The 26519-nt window shown below is 42.5% G+C and overlaps 1 protein-coding gene across 1 annotated transcript in view; it reads right to left on the reverse strand.

Annotated features, from left to right (window-relative positions):
* LOC103083836 (sodium/glucose cotransporter 1-like) overlaps window positions 1–26519 on the reverse strand; it is a 108056-nt gene that overhangs the window by 29768 nt on the left and 51769 nt on the right. The window contains 7 exon segments of the mRNA XM_082930902.1: window positions 4322–4542; window positions 9683–9763; window positions 10842–10856; window positions 10859–10946; window positions 12483–12587; window positions 21780–21839; window positions 23599–23702. Of these exon segments, the coding sequence (XP_082787028.1) occupies window positions 4322–4542; window positions 9683–9763; window positions 10842–10856; window positions 10859–10946; window positions 12483–12587; window positions 21780–21839; window positions 23599–23702 (674 nt within the window).

Genomic DNA, 26519 nt, shown 5'->3' on the forward strand with positions numbered 1-26519 from the left:
GCCTCTGCTGAGCAGGTGGGCAGCCAGGCTGCACTTCCTGGTCTTTGCTTAGCTCTGCACACGGAAGAGATGGTCTCTAAGGGAGGGGATGAAGGAACAGGGCCAGAGCAGAAGCCAACTCTTTTTTTTTTTTTTTTTTGCGGTACGCGGGCCTCTCACTGTTGTGGCCTCTCCCGTATGAAGCACAGGCTCCGGACGCGCAGGCTCAGCGGCCATGGCTCACGGGCCCAGATGCTCCGTGGCATGTGGGATCTTCCCAGACCGGGGCACGAACCCGTGTCCCCTGCATCGGCAGGCGGACTCTCAACCACTGTGCCACCAGGGAAGCCCCAGAAGCCAACTCTTATTCTTAGGACAGGATAGTCATAGGGGCATGAAAATCATTCCATGCAGAAAGCCCTAAGCACTTTCATAGGTTGTCATATATTACAAAGCGGGGCAAGGGACGAATTCTTGTTTAAAAATGGTAGTGGGCCAAAGGAAAACAATTTTCCTTTGGTCAGTTTGTCTCTTTTTTAATTAAAATTTTTTCTTAAATCATTTTCTTTACTAGTTAGGAAGTTAGAGATTCTACTTCTAGGCTTTTAATAATTACCCTTAAAATTTTAACATGGATACAACTTCAGGTCTAAAGTAAATCAGTATCTGTACCCTTCTGAACAATTTAAAGTCCACAAACAGATTTAACTCTAATTATGTTCCGACATTTTAGCTCTGTCCTGTGTTACTTCCTGTGTGCAGAATTATGGTGATTTTCAGCCAATGCTTCAGATCTGCGCACGTGCTGGCCAGCTTCTCTAACTGTCCCTCCTGCTCACCAGGACCTCCTTTTCCTTTATGCACGTCATTCAGTCTCTAGGGAAGGTTATGCCTTTATTTTGCCCTTGCTACTGAGTAATACTTAGCTGGGCACGTAATTGAAAGTGGACACTTTCCTCAGTACTTTGAAAAGTTTACTCCTCTCCCTTGGGTTACACTGCTGCTGCTGAGCAGTCTGTTGGGGGTGTACCTGTCTTCTTCTACAAGGGATCTTTTCTCTCAGTTGGCTTTCAGTCTCCTCCTCGTCTTTCATGTTCTGAAACTTCATCAGGAGGTGACTTTGTGTAGATTTGCTTGGGATTCACTGTGATTCCTGAAACTGATGAGTCCTGTTCTTTCAACAGCTGTAAAAATTCTCAGCCACTTTCTCTTCAAATATTGCTTCTCCCCTTTTCTCCTGGAACTCCAATAGGATGTATTTTAATCCTGTCTTCCATGTCACTTTGTCTCTCTTTCACACTTTCCATTTTTGTGCTTTCTCGGCAATTTCTTCAGTTCTCTCTTCTAGGTTACCACTTTTTTCCTTCAGCTATGTTTAATCTGTTATTCTAACAGTTACTCAGTTTTACATTTCAATAAGAATATTTTTCATTTCCAGAAGTTTGAGTTTGAAATCTAACTGATCATTTCTGATGGAAGGGTTTCTTGGTTGTGGTGGTTTGATTCCACCCTGCTTTCTAATTTTTACAGAGAGACTTTTCTTGTCATTGACATAAAGCAGCATAATTAGACACATAATAAGCAGAGGGGAAGAATACAAATAACAACACTTGACTGCATTACAGATCACGCCCGTGTGCTGGGCTCTGGGCCTCATCTTGTTTCCTGGTCCTCCGCTCAGCACATGTTAAAGCTCCATCAGTGCCACTCCTTGTACGGTGGCTCCATGGCTTCTCACGGATGCACAGCAGCCCTCAGTGGTATTCCCCACTCCCACCCCACCCCCATCTCATCCACCCACCTCAGTACCTAGCACAGTCAACACTGTGATCAGGCCTCACATATGGTCCCTTATGAACTTGGATGAGGACTTTTGGGTAGTTTCTGAGGAACATCACCAATTGGTCACAGAGTACAATATATTTGACTTTATTCAGCATTGCCAGATCACCCTCCAGAAAACATGCCCTGTTTGCACTCTCACCAGAAATGCAACAGGATTCCTAAACATCCGTGTCCTCCTCAACACTTGACATCATCAAGCTTTCTAATTTTTGCCAGTCTCATTGTGGTTTTAAATTGCACTTCCCTGATAACGCTGGGTTATATGCTTGCTAGCATTTACGTTTGTTTGCATTTCCTTTTCTACAAATTGTCTCTCATTATCTTTTGCCCGCATGGCTATTGGAGCTCCTTTTTCTTGTGGATTTGCTATTAGTCTCCTGTTCATTATAAACATTCTGATAGTCTTCTCTAGCCCGTCATCCATCAACTTTGTCTAGAGCATCTTTGTTAAAAAGGCCTTATGTGTAATGTGATCAAACCGGTATGATTTACACTCCCCCCAACTCAAAAGTATTCACTAGCGTTACCTCGCCTTATTGTAGTACAGGTTTACTTTCCACATTTAAGTCTTTAATTCATCTGAAGTCCACTTCTGTGTAAGTGTTAGGTGGGGATGAAGCTCTGTTATTCCAAATAGTAAGCTGGGTTTTGGTTTTTTTTTTTTTAACATCGAACAGTATGTATCTCTGCTGTTGCTTTGTGGAGCCTCCTTGAACACATATTAAATTCCTCTAAGTACATGAGTCTGTCTCTGAGCTCTTTATTCTGTTCTGTTAGTCTATATGTCTATTCCTGGGAATTTCAAACTGCTTGTATTACTGTGACTTTGTCAAAGTTTAAATATCTGGTCGGGCAAGTTCTCCCCCTTTGTTCTTCACTTTCAAACTTGGGTTAGCTATTTGTGGCATCTTCTCCTTCCACAAAAGGTTTAAACCCTTTTTATTGTGCTATAACACACGAACATGGTGTAGCACATTACAGAGCGCACCATGGAAACACCAAGTCAAGAGGTGCAACACTCAAAGGCTGGCATACAGAATGCAACAAAGAATCTAACTGATTTAGAAATGTATGAAAAAACTCACTGATGGTGGTGGAACAAAATTAAAAAAAAAAAAAAAAAGAGGAGCAACATTGAGGTACCCCAGAAGCCTCTCTCTATGGCTCTTTTAAACAATTGAGGTGAAATTCACATAACATGTAATTAACCATTTTAAAGTGAACAATTCTGTAGCATTTAGTACATCCCCAGTGTTGCATCACATCCACCTCTCTCCAGCACCACAGCTTCTTCATCACCCAGAAGAACACCCAGGCCCATGAAGCAGCCACTCTCCATCCCTCCTCCCCGGGGAGGCACTAATCGGATTTCTGTCTCCATGGATTTGCCTGTTCTGGATATTTCATATAAAAGGAATCATACAATAGGTGACCTTTTGTGTCTGGCTTCTTTCACTTAGCATAATGTTTTCGAGATTCATCCAATGTGTAGCATGTATCTGTACTTCATTCTTTTTTATGGCTGAATAATATTCCAACACATGGATACACATTTTGTTAATTCATTCATTCGTTGGTGGATATTTGGGTTGTTTCCACTTTTTAACGATTGTGAACAACACTGTTATATGTGCCTCTTTTTAACCTCAACCCTCTCCCTTGCTTCAGAAATGATCGCTTTAATGACTATTTTATTTCCTCTTTGCTTTTTCTTTACAATTTTTTGCTACGTAATTGTGTATAGCTAAACAACATAACTTAGCATTGCCTGTGTTAAGCTTTATATAAATGTAATCACACAGCACCTAGTCTTCTGTGTTTAGATTCTTTTTTTTTGGTATAATGCTTTAAAGATTCATCCATGCTATGGTGTGTAGCTGTACTTTCTTTTTATTTCTATATTGGCTTTCCACTGTATGAATATTTCACAGTTTATTTCATTAACAACCATTGATAGCCATATAATTTTTAGAATAAGCTTGAGTCCTTAAAAAATCCAACTGAAATACTGATTAGTGGTATTTAATTTCTAGACTCAATTTGGGAGAACTGACATATTTTTCATGTGCAAACATTGTGCTTTGTAGATAATGAGAGGGAGGAAAAAATGAAAACAAGTGCTCTATTATAGACAGGACTGGAGGGGGAACCCCTTTTAGTTTTTTAAAGATTTTTTTGATGTGCACCATTTTTAAAGTCTTTATTGAACTTGTTACAATATTGCTTCTATGTTTTGGTTTTTTGGTCGTGAGGCATGTGGGGTCTTAGCGCCCTGACCAGGGATCAAACCCGCACCCCCTGCATTGGAAGGTGAAGTCTTAACCACTGGACCACCAGGGAAGTCCTGAGAGACCCCTTTCAGACAGAATGTGGTCCTGCACTACATTTGGGCACTACACTAGGCTGGGAGGGAAGCCTGCCTGTGGCTGCAGAGACTGCAGAGACCCCCAACCCCCAGCCCCCAGCGCAGGCCCATCAGCGCAGCGCATTTGATTACCTGGTCGGTGCACCAGTAGTACAAGGAGAGGGTGGAGATGCCAAAGATGACTCCAGGCCAGGGGATGTCTCCAGTGGTGGGATCTTGAAAGATATGGAAAGAATCCAGACAAGGAATGAAGCATTCCGTCTGGGAGGTCCAGTTTCCTTCACAGATGAGGGTGGGCTTAGCATCCATGTACTTATGCTGTAGTTCCTGGTATCCTCCCACCTCCTTAAAGGCTTGAAAACACCATACAGTTGGTCAGTACCTTAAACTGCACAGTAACACACGTCTGAAGAACCAAGATTGCAAAGTGAGACACAATGGACTGGCAAATAGCCAAGACTGTATGTACCTAAGAAAAGACACCATCTCCTCCAAAGAAAAAGAAGAGTACAGTGGACACTGGTGGTCGTATGCCTGGCACCCCATCCTCCTGCTTCTGGGGACAGAACCCCTCTTCCAGCTGCATCCCGCCCTATATGAGTTAGGTGGGCCTCGTCAAACTACCTACCACTCATTCCGATCTGGCATGTGACCCAGGCCTGGCCAATGTTCCCTGTCACCTGGGCAGCTGATGTATCAGGAATGGACTTGGGACCCAAGCCCGGCTAACAGAGCTTGTCCCAGGAGTCTTCTGCTTAAGGCACCGAAAAAGCCTGCTTCTTTGCTTTGGGGTTCTAAGCTAGGATGGCAGTTTAAAGCTCTTTTGTCTACCTGGCTCATGCAGAAGGCTGGATTGAGCCATGCTCAAAAGTAAGACGGCCCTGGAATTTTCACTTAGGTGAGCCAAGGAAGTACTTATTTGCTTATATTAGTTTGGAACTAAAGTTCTATTTCAAGTTATTTGAAGAATCTTGACTAAATCAGAAATTAATATTCATTTTCCTGCAATTCCAGCAGAACATTTATGAAACTTCATATCTGGAATTTTCTTCAGAGCCTATAGCATTTCTCCCTCAATATCCTAAGTGGTGTAAAATCTCAACATTAAAGAAAATTTTATTTATTTTTGGCTGAGTTGGGTCTTTGTTGCTGCACGCGGGCTTCTCATTGCGGTGGCTTCTCTTATTGCAGAGCACGGGCTCTAGCTGTGCGGGCTTCAGTAGTTGTGGCTCACAGGCTCTAAAGCGCAAGCTAAGTAGTTCTGGCGCACGTGCTTAGCTGCTCTGCGGCATGTGGGATCTTCCCAGCCCAGGGCTCGAACCCATGTCCCCTGCACTGGCAGGCGGATTCTTAACTACTGTGCCACCAGGGAAGCCTGAAAAATATTTTTAAAAGGCACTAAAACACATAATTCCACCTACTTAACTAAAAATTCTTTTATTTTGGCATATTAAACCATGTTCCTTTGATATAGACTTGAATTTTGAAATGGGTTCAGAATCATATGGAGTCAAAACTAGTCAACGAAAAGATACCAAGTGACTATGAAATGAGTAAGACACCTCATGGCACTTCTAAAAATGAATTCCATGTGGATTTTAAAAAGGTGAACTACAAAACCACAAAGTTATTAGAAGAAAACAGGAGAGTATCTTTATGAACTTGGGTTAGGGAGTAGTACATTCTTCAACAAGACACAGAAAGGAAAAAGAAGGTTGACAAATTTGACTTCAAAATTTTAAATTTATATGACTGAAATCAAGTTAAAAATTTGTTAGAATAAAAGAAGAGATTTGCATCATGTATGAAGGACTCACACATCAATAGCCAAGGGAAACTATTGGAAAGAAATGTGGTAGAGAATAAGAACATGTAATCCACAAAGGAGGAAATACCAATGTCCACTAAGTACATGAAAAGATGCTCAACCTCACCAGTGTCTGGAAACTTCTAATTAAAACAAAAATGAGATACTTATTTTTCCCGTTTCACCTACTGGGCATATTTTTTTAAAGTTTTAAAACATCAAGTGTTGGGCTTCCCTGGTGGCACAGTGGTTAAGAATCCACCTGCCAATGCAGGGGACACAGGTTCAAGCCCTGGTCTGGGAAGATCCCACATGCCGCGGAGCAACTAAGCCCGTGTGCCACAACTACTGAGCCTGTCTCTAGAGTCTGCGAGCCACAACTACTGAGCCCGCATGCCACAACTACTGAAACCTGCACACCTAGAGCCTGTGCTCTGCAACAAGAGAAGCCACCGCAATGAGAAGCCCACGCGCCACAATGAAGAGTAGCCCCCGCTCACCGCCGACTAGAGAGAAAGCCCGCACACAGCAACGAAGACCCAATGCAGCCAAATATAAATAAATAAATTTTTTTTAAAAATTAAAAAACACACAAAAACATCAAGTGTTGGCTGGGAGGTTAAGAAACACATATTCTCATACATTTCTGAGAATATAAGTTAAAATTGCCACTTTGGAGAGGAAATTGAGGTATCTCTTGACAAATCCAGGAATGCAACGTTAACACACAAAACCAAGTCAATGTAATTAACTGTGTTAAAAGAAAAAGGAGAAAAATAATATAATCACCTCAGTAGATGTGGAAAAACATTTGATACAATTCAAAACCTGCTCATGATAAACAATCTTAGCAAACTAGGAATAGAAGGGAACTTTGTTAGTATGACAAAATATATCTACAAAAAATTGACAGCAAACATTTTATTTAATGGTGAAATATTCAAAGCTTTCCCTCTAAATTGGGAATAAGACGAGGAGGACTGATGCCTCTTCTTGTCTTCAATACTGTACTAAAGGTCCTGGCCAGTGTAATAAGGCAAGAAAAAGAAATGAAAGTATAAAGTTTGGAAAAGAAGGAAACAAAAAGACAACTTCTTTACCTGGGTGCTGGCTACCAGAGTGTGTTCATTTTGTGATACTTTAGCTATCCACTTTGATTTGTGCACTTTTCAATAAAAAGTTTATTACAAATACAAAAGCAGAAAAGATGCAGTAGATCTCTATTTGCTGATATAGAAATTTGCCTAAGATATAGTTCCAGTGGTGGAAAAACGGGCTTTAAAATTGTTCTGATTCTGTTAAGATATATATCTCACAGATAAAAAAAATATTTGTACAGGCATATCTCATTTTATTGTGTTTTTTTTTTACAAATTGAAGGTCTGTGGCAACCCTGAAACGAGCAAGTCTATAAGTGCCATTTTTCCAACAGCATTATTTTAAAATTAAGGTATGTGCCTTGTTTTTAGACATAATGCTATTGTACACTTAACAGACTACAGTATAGTGTAAACATAAGTTTATATGCACTGGGAAACCAAAAAATTCATGTGACTTGCTTTATTGTGGTATTTGCTTCATTGCTGTAGTCTGGAACCAAACCCACAATATCTCCAAGGTTTGCTTGAACATATGAAGACCGTCTCTGGAAGGATGTACACAAAACTTATGATACTGGTTGGCTCTGGGGAGTCAAACTGAGAAACTGAGGGTGGTAAATATTTCACTGTGTACCCTTTTGTTTTGTTTACCTTACCTAAAAATTACCTAAAAATTAGAAATAAAAAAATAAAATTGTATGTGCACGGGTTCCCACAGTGACTTGTTTGAAGGCAACATGCACTTGGATGTACAAGTTCTTGTATATTTTTAAAGGAAAACAACACCTCTCCCAAATAGTTTACTTATCAAAAGAACTAGCATGAATACTCTGGTAAAAAAAAAAAAATCCCATTAAATTTCTCAGAAAATGTCTTAGTCTGTTTGGGCTGCTATAACAAAATACCATATAGTGAATGGCTTACTTCCCACAGTTCTGGAGGCTGGGAAGTCCAAGATCAAGGTGCTGGCTGACAGGGTGTTGGCCATCTTCTCACTGTGTCCTCATGTGGCAGAAGGGTCGAGGGAGCTCTCTGGGGTCTCTTTTATAAGGGCACTAATGCCATTCGTGAAGGTTCTTCCCTCATGACCTAACCGCCTCCCAAAGGCCCCAACTCCCAATACCATCACATTGGAGGTTAGGATTTCAACTTATGAATTTTGGGGGGATACAAACATTCAGTCTATAACAGTAAATGATATATAATTATTTAGAGATATAATTGCTAAAATTAAATGGAATATTCCACCTGCCCCTAAAGTTTAATTGGATATCTATCATTCTCAAGTATTGGGATGGTCTTGGCAAGTTTTAATAACGTTGATATTTACCATGAACATTGAGCAAACACAATGGCTTAGAATGTTTTATAGTTTATAGTTGTGTCACTCAAATCAGTGATTGTTTCCCAGCTCATTACAAAATTCCTTGGAGCATGCCTGACATGTATTTTGTGTCCCAGCAACACAGCATTGAGTATACTTCATGGAGCCCTAATGCTTACTGAATGGTAAGACTGAGGTTTGTGATTCTGTGTGAGTCTATCTGTTCTCCTTCCATGAGGCTTACCAACATGCTCTATGGAACCATAACCCTTCAACTGAACTAGCATATCATTTCAATAATTTTTCCATACCTGAGCCAAGAGCTTTTCCTTCTAGGTTTCTGCAAGACCAATCTCCGACCCATGGAACAGTGGGTACCGCCAACCTCACTAAGGCTACTCCTAGCTAGTGGGAGGAAACCTCCACTTGAAGGTGAGCGTAATTGTCACTACAGGTACGGTAATATGCTACTCAAATATCGGGGGCTTCGGTGTTAGAGGGACCCAGCTCTGAGTTCTACTCTTGGTGTGTTTCATGAACAAGTTAGTTAACTGAGTAACTCAGCTTCCTCATCAGTAAAATGAGGATAATAAAAGTAGTTATGCCTCATGATGACTGTGATCATTTAATGAGGCAATACAGATAAATGCCTGCATGGTAGCTGATTCTCAATTCATATCAGCTATTATTTTCATTCGTCTTACTCACTAAGTACCTACCATGTGCATCAGACTCATTGTGTGAAGGATACAATGGCTCTGGTTCTTAAGAAGTTTTGGACCTGGGGGGTATGACTTATTTATGTGACATAATGAACAATCAAGATATGTACCATCAAAAAAAAAAGTCACATTGTGTGGTAGTGATACAAGTCCAGAGAACAAAGCCGTAGAGGTAGAACAATCATGGAATCACACACTCAGGGGCGGATCTTCTGTTGACCCTGACAGATGGATTTAACTGAGTGGACAAAAGGGAGAGGGGCTTCTGACTGGAGAGGAAGAGCATGGACAGAGGCACAGAGGGGGGATGAGTGTGGTAGGTCACTCTTGACTGCTGTTCAAAGTGCTTGAGTTTGTCATCACCCCTCCTACTCCTCAACTCCTCCTTCTTCTGACGCAGGCATGACCTTAGACAACGCTCATGGGTTCTGAGGGCCTTGGTCTCCTCATCTGTGAGAGGAAGGTGCTGAAATGGCCCCAGGCAGCTGTCAGATTCAAAGAGTCCACCCACGGTGCCCACTGCTCTCCAGATTTACTTACCATAGCCCATTAACAAGACTGAGCCCAGAACCACAACGCCAGCATGTAAGATATCAGTATAAACTGCAGCCGCAAAACCACCTGAATAGGCAAGGGAAAGGGAAAGGAGAGCCACGCCTGACTCTGTGGGAAGTTACTCTGCATGCCTGTTCCACACACTTGGGTCTGCCCATCTCCACACCCACACCTCCGTCCTGAACTCAGTGGGCCTTACAACTGCTTATGCTTAGACCAGATACACCCTGTTTTCTCTCTTAAACAGCCTTCATGATCTATTGTTGGATTCTTATCTTGCTCTTTTATAACCCAATTTCCTTTTACTTCCCATTTTGGATAAATGAAAATCTGGTAGTTTTCCTAAGCAAAAAAGTATACAGGTCTTCCTTGACTTATGATGGGGTTACATCCTGATAAGCCCATTGTAAGTTGAAAATACTATTAAGTCGAAAAAGCATTTACTACATCTCACCTACTGAACATCATAGCTTAGCCTGGTCTGCCTTAAATGTGCTCAGAACACTTAGCCTACAGTTGGGCAAATTCATTAACACAAAGCCTATTTTATAATACAATGTTGACCATATCATGTAATTTATTGAATACTGTACTGAAAGAGAAAAACAGAATGGCTGTCTGGGTAGAGAACGGCTGTTCACCTCGTGGATGCGTGGCTGATGGGGAGCTGCCACTACCCAAGGTTATGATGCCACGTATCATGCTACATAGCGTTAGCCCAAGATGGGATCAACATTCCAAATCTGAACTGTCTGCCTAAGCAAACCCATCTGATGGCCTGACCAGGTTACCAGGTAACCGGGATGCCCTGAAGCAGCTCCTCCTCTCAGTCCCTTTCTGTGCTCCCTCTCCTTCACCCCTTCACCCAGCAGACTGCAGTGTGAGGCCTGCCCCACCCCAAACACTGCCGGCCCTGTTAATCCTCTTGGAAAGCCCCTGCCAGTCCGATACGATTTCCAGGAGCAGGGTACCACTTGGGCACTAATATTTTTAGTATTTGGCCCTTTCAGGCCTCAGCAATGTGACTTACAGGCTCAGGGAAAATGCAAAAGCTAGAGATCCCTGTCTCAATGTCTTTAGGACTTCACTAAGAAGTAGAGCTTTTGTGTCAACACAAATACCTGTGGGGTTAGAGTAACCTCACCTGTGATGGCATAAATGCCAGAACTGGCAGCAAGACTACGGTGACCAGGTAAACATCCAACCCCAAAACCAGCCTCATGAACATGGTGCCAGTGCAGAGCTCCACCTGAAATGGGTACAAACATAGCAGGCTGCACTTTCATTTCCAGCTCTATCGACAGCTGTCCCATAAAGACGCTGACCTCAGAGGCCAACTGCAGTCAGCACGTCCACTCCATCCCTAGTGGACACTGGGTGAGGTCTACCCAAGTTCTGTTGGGCAACACAGCTAGTGCCCCATGAGTTCAGCCAAGGTCAGGGCCTTTAAGCATTGGGCTAAGTTAATGCAACTTAGCCTCTTCCTCCTTGGAGCCTCAGAGTGGGGAGTGTGCCCAGGGAGGGAGCTGTTCCTGCAGTTCCGCCAGTGGGAAAGGCAGAGGGGGCTGCTTATCAGGGACTAGCAAGCGTTTTCTGTAAAGGGAAGATGGTAAATGCTGTAGGCTTTGTGACAGACAGACCATTTCTGTTTTTTTACGACTCCTTAAAACTGTAAAAACCATTCTTAGCTCAAGGACTGTACAAAGCAGATCACTAGTCCGACTGGCCTGCGGGCTGGGTTTGTTAACCCCAGGCTTCATTGACAATGACTCCGAAGCACCTGCACGTCATTTACTGGCTAACCTCGTGCTTTGGTATTCTGGTCTCCACAGCCAGGGATACAATGGGCAGAGGTTCTCCCAACACCCAACATTTACACATCGAATGTTTACTGAGCACCAGCCATGCGGTAGATACTCGGCAGGGTTCAGGAGATCCAAGGGTTACCAAAACTCAGTCACTGTCTTCAAGTACCTCATGTTTAATGAAGGAGATAGGCCACCAAATAGGCAATTTCCATGCAGTGTGATGTGACACTCATTCAGTCATTCAAAAAAAAACATCTGTCAAGTGCCTTATGTGCTAACCATGTTCTCAGGAGAGGGGGATTGCAGGGAGCAAGCCAGGAAAGGGCCCGGGGCTCAAGAAGCTCGCACCAGAGTGGAGAAGACAGATAACAAGCAAGGAAACAGATAAATTCTCTCACATGGTGGCGTGTATTACAAAGGAAACAGAAACAGTAATGGAGTAGAGACTGACTGGGCACATCCGAGGAAGGCCTCTCCCAGGAGGTGACATTTCAAAAATCTGGGGGAAGAACATTCCAGACACAGTACAGAGCAGGTGTCAAGGGCTTCAAGTGGGAATAAGCTTGCTGGATTTGAGAAACGATACGGCGAGTACAGGGGAGGAGACAAAGCCAGAGGCAGGGCCAGGGTAGGAAGGCTTCACAGGTCATAACACGAGGTTCAGTTCTCTTGTAAGGGTGGTAGGGTGCCTGGATTGTTTCCAGCAGGGGAGTGGCATCACCTGACGACATGACGCCCAGGGTTCTCTGGGAACACACAGGAGGGGCCTGTAACCCAGGCTTGGGAGGCAAAGAAGATGCCTCTGCCTTTCATTTTGTGTATCATTAAGCTATTTTTTCTCCACTTTAGCTTAGACAGCAGAGGCCGACAAGTAACTTATGGGGTCCCAGAGTGAACCACTGCGACAAACCTAGCATAGTCCTGCCTATCGATTTTTTTGTGTTTTTCTTCCTTGGGCTGGCTTTTACACAACTCACCGAGATCTTACTGAAGATATAAAGGAATAAGTACAGAATAGTGAGGAGGAACTGGTTCCAGTAGCCACCAAACCTCTTCCTCAAATATTTGGGCAATGTTACTACCTGTAGGAGCAACAAGAGAAGCCACCATCAGGCAGAGCGCTCACAAGGTGCTGGCTGTCACGGAGATGCGGCTGACGGTGGGGGCGGCCCAGGAGTACCAGGTGCAGGGTCACTGACTCGCGCTTTGCATTACACAGACCCCTGTTAAGATGGGGGAACTAGGAAAGAAGAGGCAAAACCGCTGTCTTCAAGAAGCTTGGAATTTAGCTGCCTGTCCAACCTTTGGAAAGCAGAAGTAAATGCAGCTAATTGAATATGTCAAACGATGACAAATCACTTTCATGAAATAATCATAGAGCAAAATCAAATGTTTTTATCACATACTACAAATATACCAAGGGCTCAAGGGAGACACAACTTGACTCCACAGCTCTCACACCTGGTCCTCTGTACCAATGCCACTCGCATGTGAGCTGGTGTCCCAGACCGCCCTGCTCATTTCTACCTCCACCATCTCACGCTGTGTGTGCCTGGCGGCAGGGAGCGCCCTCTTTGCTCATCAGGTGCCTGGCTCCTAGCACAGTGCCTGGCTCACGGCAGTGAATAAACCAGCGGTAACTGAATACCATCCTGCCTCCAGTCCCGAATATGCTCCTGTGCTCGTTCCCCCACCTCACACATGCAAATCCCATCTGCCTTCTGAAGCCATAGCTGGGGGCTTGGCAGGGACCACACGCCCCCTCCTAAACACCTGGAGCTTTTATTCATTTCCTCTTCATTTGGTTCTTAATCATATGCTGCCACACACGGCTGACTTCTCAGTCAGGCTCTAAGCTGTTTCACACTCACTACTCATATTAGTTTGCCAGGGCTGCCGTCACAAAGTACGACAGAGTGGCTCACACAACAGAAACGCATTGCCCTGTAGCTCTGGGGGCTGGCAGCTCGCGGTGTCCGGGGCTGGTTCTCATGGGGCCGTGAGGAAGGATGCATGCCAGGCCTGTCTCCTCGGCTGGCTGAGACCATCTCCCCGCTGCATCTGCTCATCCTTCCCTCTGTATATGTCTGTGTCCAATATCCTTGTCTCATAAAAGTCATGCTGGATTAGGACCCACCCGAATGACCTCATTTTAACTTAATTACTACTTTAAAGACTTTATCTCAAAATCTGTCACAATCTGAGGTGATTTTCCTGGGATTATGGCTTCACAATTGCAAGCTTTAGACTGCACGGCAAACAAAGCCTTCCACAATTTTAATGCCCTCTCCACAAGTGTAGTTTTTAACAGTTTTACGAGCCATGGTTTACACACAGTAAAATTATCCCATTTTAAGTGTAAAGTTTGATGAGTTTGGGAAAATGTATACAGTTGTGTGATCACCACCACATTCAAAATATAAGGCATTTCTAACACCCTGCTAAGCCCCCAAGGGCATGCGGCCAAGACCCTCACCACCCCGGTCTTGGAAAACCAGCTGTCAGTCTTGGAAAACCAGCTGTCGCCAGACTCGCCTTCCCTGGAGCTCAAACCCATGGAGTCACACAGCTCTGGGGAAACCAGTGTGAATGGTCACAGAACCACCAGAACCCTGCTCACAAATCACTCATGAACTTCCCTTTGGGACCAGCAGACCTTCCTATTTCCTCCACAACCCAACCCTGGCAACCACCATTCTGTTGTGTGTTTCTATGAGTTCGACATTTTTTTTTTAAGATTCCACATATAATTAATATCATGCAGTATTTGTTTCTCTGTTTGGTTTATTTTACTGGTTCACAATTTTCCTTTAATGCATATGGCTAGTAAGGAAAGTATCCATAATCAATAAAGAATAAATGCAACCCCCCGCCCCCCCAAAAAAGAGCGTGTGCGCTTCTATGTCCTGCTGCTTTCACCTGGTACCACATCCTGCTTCTCACCCGTGCTGTCACTCGACGGCTCCTCGGTGCCACCTAGTACCATGTTGCGTGCTGTCTGTCCCAATTCAGATTATTTCTAGGTTCGGCTGTTAGGACTAAAACTTCCTGTACCAGTCTGTGTGTGGACGTGTGTCTTCATTTCTCTGGGGCGGCGTGAAGTGCCACACCCAGGAACAGAATGGCTAGATCCTAAGGTGTAACTGGGTAAGAAACGGCCAACCTGTTTTCCAACGTTCCCTCCAGAAAGGTACGGGCCCCAGGGGCTCCACAACCTCTCTAGCTCTTGGTAGCGTCAGTCCTTTTAATCTCAGCCATTCTAGTGGGTGTGCATGGGATCTGATTTTAAGTAGCATTTTCCTAACGGTCAGTGATAGTGAACATCTTTTCATGTGATTATTTGCCATCTGTATATTTTCTTTGGTGAAATGTCTTCTTGCTGTTAAGCTTTAAGAGTTTTAAAAAATATGTATATTCAGGATATAAGTCTTTTCCTGTCAGTATGTTCTACAAATACTCCTTCCCAGTCTCTAGCTTGACTTTTCACTTTCTTAAAAATATACTTCTAAGAGTTAGTTTAAAATTTTACTTTGAAGTCCAATATATCAATTTCTTCCTTTATGGTTTGTGGTTTTTGTGTCCTAAGAAATTTTTACCTACCCAATAACCTTCAAAAAAAATTTTTTGCAATAAGTTCTTTTTTTAATTGAAGTATAAGTGACTTATCACCTTACATTGGTTTCAGGTGTACAACATAATGATTCAATATTTATATACATTTCTTTTCTTTTTAAATTTATTTATTTTATTTATTTTTGGCTGCGTTGGGTCTTTGTTACTGTGCATGGGCTCTCTCTAGTTGTGGCGAGCGGGGGCCACTCTTTGTTGTGGTGCGCAGGCCCCTCCTTGCGGCAGCCTTTCCCGTTGTGGAGCACGGGGCTCTAGGCACACGGGCTTCAGTAGTCATGGCGCATGGGCTTAGGTGCTCTGCGGCATGTGGGATCTTCCTGGACCCATGTCCCCTGCATTGGCAGGCATATTCTTAACCACTGCGCCACCAGGGAAGCCCTATTTATATATATTTCATCTTCTTTTTTTTTTTTGGCGGTACGCGGGCCTCTCACCGTCGCGGCCTCTCCCGCTGCGGAGCACAGGCTCCGGACGCGCAGGCCCAGCGGCCGTGGCTCACGGGGCCAGCCGCTCCGCGGCACGCGGGATCCTCCCGGACCGGGGCACGAACCCGTGTCCCCTGCATAGGCAGGCGGACTCTCAACCACTGCGCCACCAGGGAAGCCCTCATCTTCATTTTTAAAGAATACTTTTGCTGGGTATAGAATTCTCGGTTGACAGCTTTTTCTTCCATTCAGCATCTGACTATGTCATTCTGATGTTTTCTGGTCTCCACTGTATCTGATGAGAAGTCGTCTATTAACTGTATCATTGTTTCCCTGCATGTAATGTGTTGCTTTTCTTTTACCAATTTCAAAATCTTCTCTTTATCTTTGCTTTTAGCAGTTTGACTGTGATGTAAACCTATGTGTAGTTTTGTGTTTATTCTATTTAGTGTTTGTCAAGCATTTTGAATCTGTAAATTAACATTTTCCACCAAAGGATATATTTTCAGTTATTATTTCTTCAAAAAATTTTTTCTGCCTCTTTCTTTTCTCTTTCTGGGACTCCAATTACATGTCTGATCGATTGCTTGATATTGTATTGCAGGTCTCTGAGGTTTTGTTCCTTTTTCTTCAGTTTTTTCTCCTCTGTTCTTTATCCTGAGTAATTCTCATCTTCAAGTTCACTGATTCTCTCTTTTGTCATCTTAATTGTGCTGTTGAACCCCTCTTGTGAAGTTTTCATTTCAGCTACTATGCTTTTCAACTCGAGAATTTTGACTTGGTTTTTTTGTTTTTTTTTTTTTCTGGTTTTTACTTTTGTTTATTTTTTATTTTTTTAAATTTTTTAATTTTTGGCTGCATTGGGTCTTCGTTGCTGTGTGCGGGCTTTCTCTAGTTGCCATGAGCAGGGGGTACTCTTCACTGTGGTGCGCAGGCTTCTCATAGCGGTGGCTTCTCTTGTTGCGGAGCATGGGCTCTAGGCACACAGGCTTCAGTAGTTGTGGTGCAGGCTCAGTAGTTCTGGTGCACAGGCTTAGTTGCTCCACGGTATGTGGGATCTTCCTGGACCAGGGATCGAACCCATGTCCCCTGCACTGGCAGGCATATTCTTAACCACTGCACCACCAGGGAAGTCCTGACTTGGTTCTTTTCTACAGTTTCAGTTTCTCTATTGAGAGGCCCTACTTGTTCACTCATTAATATCACATTTTCCTTTACATTTTGGAATAATTTATAATAGCAAGTTGAAGTCTTTGTTTTGTTAAATCTACATCTGGGCCTGCTCAGAGTCAGCTTCTACTTATTGTTTTTTTTCTCCCTGAGTGTGGGTCATGTTTATTTTCCCATTTCTTTGCATATCTAATAATTCTTGGTTGAAGACTGGCCATCATAGATAATATGATGTAGCACTCTAGAATCCGTTTTGTTCTTCCAAGGATTAGTGCTCTTGTTTGAGTAGGGACTGAATGTGTCTGGACTCAGACTACCGTATCTTCCATGCCACCCTGACCCCCACCCTGCAGTGCAGAAGCTGAGGTCTCCACTCGGTTTTCCAGCTTCCAGCTGCTGCTGACTTAGCCTGGTCCTCTGAAGGTTTTCCCTGCACTTGAGTAGCCTGGCAGTCAGTCAAGGGTTTGGGCAGAATTTATACTGAGATTTGGGGACTAACCTGTTTGGCTCCCTTGTTTTTGGAGCTCCCCTCCTAAGTTCCAGGTTGCTTTGCCAGCCCTCAATTATGTCCTTGATACCTCCAACCAGCAAGACTTCTGTCTTCCACTGCCTGCCCTGTGCGGGCTGGGGAATGTGCTCAGTCACTGGCACAGCAAACTCACAAATCTCTCCAGGAACAGTCCTGTCTTTGCAAGACAGATCTTTTTTTGGCTGGGCTCCCTGGGGTCTCAGGTATGCCTGTGTACTTTAGTGGTTAGCCAGAGATTTGGGCTTTTTGTATCTTATTTCAAAATCCTTCCATACCTCAAGGATATAAAGATATTCTTTACTTTCTTATAAAAGTTAGACAAATTTTTGCCTTTCCTATTTAAGCCTTTAATCAATCCAAAATTATTTTTGTGTAGAATAGGGATCTAATTTTATTTTTTTTGTATGATAACCAATTGATCCTCCTTTCCTCAGTCATCTGCAATGCCCTCTATGTCATAAATCAGGTGTTCATACATATGAGTGTTTCTGGGCTTTTTCACTCTCTCTTGTGTCAATGTGTTTAATGTTTATCCTTGTGCCAATACCAAACTGTCTTAATTACTACAGCTTTATAGTAAGTCATGCTATTTGGTAAGATAAGTTCTTCTTATTTTTCTTTGATAGGAATATCTTTGCTATTCTTATGCTTTTGCTCTTCTACATACACTTTATTTACTTTTTTCCAGATTTATTGAGCTATGACATGCAACATCATATAAGTTTAAGGTATGTGATGTGGTCTGATACATGTATATATTGCAAAATGATTAGCACAGTAAGTTTAAGTTATTATCTCCATCACCCCACATAACTGCCACATTCTGTGGTGAGAACATTTAAGACTTACTCTCTTAGCAACTTTTAAGTGTATAATACAGAATTGTTAATGATAGTCACCATGCTAATCCTTTTTTTAAAGATATTTTTGATGTGGACCATTTTACTGAATTTGTTACAATATTGCTTCTGTTTCATGTTTTGATTTTCAGGCCACGAGGCATGTGGGATCTTAGCTCCCCGACCAGAGATCGAACCCTCACCCCCTGCATTGGAAGGCAAAGTGTTAACCAGTGGACCACCAGGGAAGTCCCACCATGCTAATTTTTAATCCATTCATCCACTCTTTGCCTTTTGATTGGAGTATTCAATTCATTTACATGTAAAGTAATTATTGCTAGGTAAGGACTTACTAATGACATCTTGGTAGTTGTTTTCTAACTGTTTTGTAGTTTCCCTGTTACTTTCTTCCTCTCTTACTATCTTCCTTTGTGAATTAATGATTTTCCATAGTAGTATGCTTTGATTCTCTCCTTTCTCTTTTGTGTATCTAGCATAGCTTTTTGCTTTGTGGTTACCATGCGTGATAACTTCGAATGCATATGAAAACTCTACCCTTTTACTTCCCACCTGACATTTAATGTTTTTGATATCACAAGTTACCTCTTTTTATATTATGTATCTGTTAACAAATAATTGTAGCTATGGTTTTTTAAAAATACTTTTGTCGGGCTTCCCTGGTGGTGCAGTGGTTGAGAGTCCGCCTGCTGATGCAGGGGACACCGGTTCGTGCCCCGGTCCGGGAGGATCCCACATGCCGCAGAGCGGCTGGGCCCGTGAGCCATGGCCGCGGAGCCTGCGTGTCCGGAGCCTGTGCTCTGCAATGGGAGAGGCCACAACAGTGAGAGACCCGCGTACCGCAAAAAAATAAAAAAATAAAAATAAATAAATAAATAAATAAAAATACTTTTGTCCTTTAACCTTTAGAGTTAAATGGTTAACGTACCACCATCTTACTGTATTTGAGTAGTCTGATTTTGACTATCTACTTACTATGTTTTCATGTTACTAATTAGCATCCTTCCATTTCAGCTTGAAGATTCCTTCCACCATTTCTTATAAGGCAGCTCTAGTGGTGATGAACTTCCCCAGCTTTGGTTTGTCTGAGAAAGTCTTTTTTTCTCTTTCATTTCTGAAGACCAACTCTGCCAGATAAAGTATTCTTGGTTGGCAGTCTTTTTCTTTTACCACTTTGAATACATCATCTCACTGTCTCCTGTCCTGCAAGCCTTCTGCTGAGAAATCCACTGATAGCCTTATGGGGGTTCCCTTGTATGTGAGGAATTATTTTTCTTTTCCTGCTTTTAAAATTTCCTCTCTGTCTTTGATTTCAGACAGTTTTATTATAATGTGTCTTGGAGAAGATAGTTTGGGGTTAAAACTTGCGGGGGAACCGATGAGCTTTGTCACCTTGGATATCCAAATCTCTCCTCAGATTTGGGAAGTTCTCCATTTTAAATAAGCTTTCTACCTGCTTCTCCCTCTCTTCGCCTTCTGGGATGCCAGTAATGTGTAGATTGTTTCTTTTAATGGTGTCCCATAGCTCACATAGGCTTTCTTCACTCTTTTTCATTCTTTTTCCTTTGTTCTCCTCTGACTGGGTAATTTCAAATGACCTATCATTGAGTTCACAGAATCTTTTTTCTGCTTTGCCAAGCCTGCTGTTGATGTCCCAGTTGCATTTTCCATTTCATTCATTGTAATCTACAGCTCCAGAATTTGTATGGTTAGGATTCCTATCTCTCTGTTAAACCTCTCATTTCCTTCACATATTGTTTTCTTTATTCCACTGAGCTGTCCTTCTGTGTTTTCTTGTAGCTCACTGAGCTTCCTTCAAACAACTGTCTTGAACTTTTTATCAGGCAAATACTTGGAGTTGGTTACTGGAAAATTATTGTGTTCCTTTGGTGGTGTCATGTTTCCTCAATTTTTCAAGTTCCTTGAAGTCTTGTGTTGCTGTTTCTGCATGTGAGGAAGGAGTCACTGCCTCCAGTTTTTACTGACTGATTTTTGGAGAGAAATACCTTCCATCAATCCTGGTAGGGATTCTGAGGCTTTCTCAGACCTTTCCTTGGATACACCTGCTTCACATGTCTTCCTCGATCCTACAAAGCCAGGCTGAGTGCTGACAGCCTCCAGTTTGCTTGCCTTACTGAGGGTGGTGCTGAATGCTTGTCTGTGTGCTTTCCCAATCCCACAGGGTCAGGTTGGCTTTCTACTTGTGCTCACTAGCTTTATGCCAGGAATCAACACTGCCACAACTGGAGGTAAGCTAAGGGAGCTGGCCATAAGGTGGAGGCATATGTGGGTGAGGCATGAAGAATGTTGGGTGCCTGAGGGCCAGCTGGGGAGATCTGCAGGTGAAGAGCCCCCAGAGGCTTACTGGCAGGCTTCCTGATAGAGTTTGCAAGGGGGTTAGTAGGATTTGTGTTCCTTTGATGCCATCTGAGAGCCCTGAGTGCTGCTCTCCCAGCCACTCCCCGCCCCCTGGTCATACAGCACACCTGAATATTCTAGATGGAGTGAGAAAGAAGTAGGTCTTTTTGGCAGCAGTCTGCACAGCTAGAGTAGCTGGGCACTTACATGCTGTCACTCTCCCCCATGGGACAAATCTCAGGCTAAGAAGGTCTCTCTTGGCACTGAGCTGTGCCACCTCAGGGGAGTGGTGACATGGGTAAAGTGAACCTGTCCCTCTCACCCTCTTCAATGCATCCAGTCGTGGGTATTTTTTTTTCCAACGGCATGACTCCTATACTTCCACAAAGGCCCTCTCGCCTGTGGGTGACAGTCTAAACTGGAGTTCTTTGACAGAACACTCTTATTCTGCCATGTTGGTGACATCATGCCACATACCCCTGTGGATGCTAGGCCTGGACGGTCTCTTATTTGTTCTCTCTCAGCCAGGCACTGACATCTTTGTCCCCTTATCTCCTACATACATTTTAGAGTCAGCTTGTCAAGCTCCTCAAACATCTTCTGGATGTAGGGAGAACTAACATTTTTAGGCTGTTGTCTTCCAATCATTAATAGAATTTTTCTCTTGATTTAGGTCTTATTTTTTAACAAAGTTTTAAAATGTTTTCTATAAAAGCCTTAAGAGGTGAACTCTTGAGTAAGGTCCAGAGTGAAACAGTAGGCAGTTACTGGCTTCTGTTTACCAGTCAGAATGATGTTATTTCAGACATTTCTTAGGATTTAGGGAAATCAGTACAAGGATCAGAACACTGAGAAGTTTAACTTGTGCTCTAGGATGTTTCTTTTTTTAATTAAATTAAATTAAATTAATTAATTTATTTTTGGCTGCGTTGGGTCTTGGTTGTTGCGCGAGGGCTTTCTCTAGCTGTGGCGAGCGGGGGCCACTCTCGGCTGCGGTGCGCAGGCTTCTGATTGTGGCGGCCCCTCCTGTTGCAGAGCACAGGCTCTAGGCACACGGGCTTCAGCAGCCACAGCACACCGGCTCAATAGCACAAGCTCAGCAGTTGTGGCGCACGGGCTCAGCTGCTCCGCGGCATGTGGGATCCTCCAGGACCGGGGCTCGAACCCACGCCCCCTGCATTGGCAGGTGGATTCTTAACCACTGCGCCACCAGGGAAGCCCCCTCTAGGATGTTTTTATGTACATATGCAGTATTTGTAAGAAAAAATATTGTAGAGAAAAGAGTAACTACTAATGGATACTCACCCCAGCCTTAATGTAAATGGGAGAAAATACCCAACCAAGAACACAGTGCATAAATGGAGCCTGAAACCAAGAAAAGAAGAGCAATTAAATGAGGGTCCCACCTAGGCTAAGCTCTTAAATGAGATGCAAGCTCAGTTACTGTTTTGAGCCCAATAAATGTATCATTACTGGGGACCTTGAAAATAACAACCCAAGCATAAGCCTTCCAGTACAACAAACGTAACTTATAGGCACTTGATCTTTGCTTATAAAGAGGTGCACTCTTAATTTAGGGGGGTTAACTGAGCCAATTTTCAAGATATTTATTAAAATTTATTGTTTGCCTACTTCCAGATAGAAACGAAGGTGGCTTATAATTAAACAAAAAAGATAGTAAAAAAAAAAAATCAGAAATCATTCAGAGAAATGGTAGAGAAACTATACCAAAATTTACACAAGCTATTGAAATTAAGTAATGCATTTGGCTCTGGCTTTCTTTACAAAGAAGGGGTAAGTTGAATATATGAAGGAGATGTGAACGAATTCTGAGAACTAAATGGTGGTAAAGACCAGGGCACCTTATCAGGTCTGGAATTAACTTTGTTAGAAGTATTGTTTATTTCTGTAGTCTACCAGAAGAAAAGATGAGACCCAGAAAGTAGGGAGCTTTCTGATTTATCAAAAAAAAAAAGGGTCAGGTGATTTATATAGAGATAGGTTAATTAACCCAAGACACATAAATTCACTTATATTAATTTAGGTGAACAACTTATATGTCCTACAACAAATATATTCCACAGATTAGATAAATAATCCATTTTATAAGTTTTATAGTTGAAACCTGGTATTCATAGGCGATCAATTAGGAGTTTTGTAGTAACCGGCTGAATATCTCGAAGAACTCAGTTGAGCCTATTCTCAGTATACAGTTGACCCATGAACAATGTGGGGGTTAGGGGTGCTGACCCCCATGGAGTCAAGCTAAATCTGTCTCAAAAACAAAGGAATTGATAAATGACTCATCCAAGGGCAGGAAGCTGAAACAATCTGGATAGAATCAGGACTCAAACCCTAGTTCTTTTGATTCCACATATTGTGATCTCTAATTGAACACAAACTTTTCCCCACACTTAGTCAATTTAAAGATCTGTGAGATGAAAATACAAGTACTATATTTATTGAAAAAAATCTGCATGTAACCGGACGTGCATGGTTTAAATGCATGTTTTTCAAGGGTCAACTGCATACTGCAAATGTGTACATACCGATAAATACACACACACATATATACATATATATCTGTATGTCTATGTACACACACACATATGTGTATGTATATGTTTATGTACATATATATTTAAGTGTTAATATGATCTTTTCCCTACCTGACTAGTCTCCTAACTGTATTACTATGGTCCTTGGAATGTAAACATTATCTCTTCATTAGTTTACTAAGAAGAATGAAAACTAGCACAATCTTGTTGAGAAATCAAAAGACTTGGTTCCTGGGCTTCCCTGGTGGCGCAGTGGTTGGGAGTCTGCCTGCCGATGCAGGGGACACGGGTTCGTGCCCTGGTCTGGGAGGGTCCCACATGCCGCGGAGCGGCTGGGCCCATGGGCCATGGCCGCTGGGCCTGCGCGTCCAGAGGCTGCGCTCCACGACGGGAGAGGCCACAGCAGTGAGAGGCCCGCGTACGGCAAAAAAAAAGAGACTTGGTTCCTTTCTTCCATGACTTCTCAAGGAGTCTTTAATATTTACTCAGGGTTGAAAGCAAGTTTTTATGTTTCATTTGGACAATGATAAAGGTGGAGGTTAGCTGCTACAGAAGGCACTACTTACATTCCACTCGAAGGCCCCAACAGCAATCCCTGAAAACACCCCCTTTCCAGCCAGGCCCATAAAGTGCCCAGTGCCAATATTCGGGCAAAAATAAAAGCACCTATCTGAAAATCAAAAGACAATTACAGATCAGAACTTTTAGTCCAACTTCAAAAAATAATTCTCACAAATATAAACTCAACCTGAATTTTATCAATACATTTCCTCAAAAGGGATTATACCCTGGGCAGAATTCCCATTCATATTTTTTCTATACAAACCTTAACCATAAATTAGAAGCCAAGTAAAAAGGGATGAAGGGAAAAAAGTATTACTGCATTCTTATGTTGCCACCCTCCACACGCTCCACTGACTTACTTGCAACTGCAGAAATATTAGCAGGAGTGTAATTTCATCACTGTTCGAAGTAATTTAAAAATATTAACAATCTAACTGATTATAAGAGAATGGTTAAAATACTAAGGTACATGAATATGATGAAATACAATGTAGCATACAGAAAGAATAAAGGAACTCTATTAAATGATAAAAATAACGTAAACAATATTGATAATATAATCTCATTAAAATTTTGTGTGTGTGTATTACACTTGTGCACATGTATGTTTATATATAGATGGGAGTGATTCTGGTAGTATATATATAAAAATACTTCTGGGGACTGGAATCATGGTTATAGAAATAGAATGGTAAGAAAATTTCAAGTTCCGTACTTGGATTGTAACTTTTTTTTTTTACAACCAGCATATGTTACTTTCAAAATAAAACATCCCAGAGGCATTTAAAATGAACAAAATCCCTCCTAAACCAATTTTAATTGAGTAGAGATAGCCACTCCATTCCAAATCCAAATCCAAATACTGTGCTATATTTGACACAAGATACACTTAAAACCAAATTATTAAGAGAGACTAAAAATAACAAAGCCTTTTAGATAAAAACAAACAAAAAACAAGCACTGACGATATTAACATAAGATAAAGTAGCATTCAATACCAAAAGCATTAAATATGACAGAGGTTTTTTTGTTTTGTTTTTAAACCATGAAACATAAAATGCACTAGTAAGACATAACTGAGAACATACAGGCACACAAACACCGTAGCACCAACAAATGTAAGGCAAAAAAAAATCTTGGAAGAGGCACATAATAATTACTCAAGCAGTTATTGTTACTATTAGGAATGTTTGCTACCTTTATCATAATAATGAAAAACTATATACAATCTAAATTGCCCAATAATATGTTACATAAATGGTGGAATGTCCATATGATATAACACTATACAACTGTGTATAAATATAAAATATCTCTATCTACCTACCTATGTTTATACAGACCTAGGAAGACATTAGTACATTAAATGTACCTTCATTAATTCAGTAACTATTAATAAATGTCCACTGCCAACTATGTGTCAGTGTTGTACATACTAGGAATACATCAGTGAGTAAAACAGACAAATCTCTGCCCTCATGAAGTTAACATTCTCTTAGGAAGAAGAGGATGAACAAGATAAATTAGGGGATTATTTTATAGCACAATAGACAGTGATAACTAGTAAAGTCCTACAGAGAAGAAGAAAGGTTAGAAAACAGACAGGCACGGAAGCAACCTAAATGTCCATCGACAGATGAATGGATAAAAAAGATGTGGTACATATATATAATGGAATGTTACTCAGCCATAAAAAGAAACAAAATTGGGCTATTTGTAGAGACGTGGATGGACCTAGAGACTGTCATACAGAGTGAAGTCAGAAAGAGAAAAACAAATATCATATATTAACACATAAATGTGGAATCTGGAAAAATGGTACAGATGAACCGGTTTGCAAGGCAGAAATAGAGACACAGACGTAGAAAACAAATGTATGGGCACCAAGGGGGGAAGTGGGGGTGGGATGAACTGGGAGATTGGAGTTGACAAATATACACTCATATGTATAAAACAGATAGCTAATAAGAACCTGCTGTATAGCACAGGGAGCTCTACTTCACCTCGCTGTACAGTAGATGCTAACACAACATTGTAAAACAACTATACCCCAATTGATTAAAAAAAAGAAAGAAGGCAGGCAGGAAGTGCTGTGCAGTACAGTGGGCAGGGCCAACTTTCTCGAGGAGGTGTGAGGGGCAAGCCAAGGGTGCCTGTGAGAGCAGAGAGCCTCCAGGCAGAGGGAGAAGCAGGGGCAATGGCCCTGAGGCAGGAGCACGGCTAAACTGTTCAAGGTCACAGAGGTAAGGAGGCGCAGATCATCTGTGGCCTAACATAGGCTGGGCTTTCATTCTGGGTGACATGGGAGCCCCCAGAGGGTTTTAAGCAGTCAGGTGACATGGTGTGAACCTTCAGCTGCTTTGTTGAGGTTGGACGTGGAGGAGCACAAGTGGAAGGAGGGCGCCGAGAGAAGAGGCTACTACAATCAATCCAGGTGAGGGTGACGGCAGCATGGGCCTGGAGGCACTGATGCGAAGGGGTCGGATTTCAAATCTGTTTTTTAAATCGAGTCCCAGGACTTCCTGATGGATTGGAAGTTGGGGTGAGAGAGAATAAAGAGTCTAACACGACTCCACGGGTGTCAACCTGAGCAACTAGAAGGATGGAATTGCCGTTCAGGGGCAGGGAAGACAGCAGGAGTAGAAGATGTGCAGAGTGCATGTTCCATGTGCAAGACCTGACAGACCTTTCTAGTCAGGTGTCAGACGGGCAGTGGGATGCACAAGACTGGAGTTGAGGGAGAGAGCTGGGACTTGCTACCATTCTAGCAAGCTGTCTTTAATGCCATGTCGCCAGGCATGTGAGCGTAACTGGAAAGGAGACACCAGGGTCTGGCCCTAGGGAGGTCCAGCATTCAGCAGCCAGGGAGATGGGAAAGAACCAGCCAGGGGGACCTCGAACGAGTGGCTGGGGGGGGGGGGGG

This window comes from Lipotes vexillifer, unplaced genomic scaffold (assembly GCF_000442215.2).
Source record: "Lipotes vexillifer unplaced genomic scaffold, Lipotes_vexillifer_v1.1 scaffold1783, whole genome shotgun sequence".
Classification (NCBI taxonomy): Eukaryota; Metazoa; Chordata; class Mammalia; order Artiodactyla; family Lipotidae; genus Lipotes; species Lipotes vexillifer.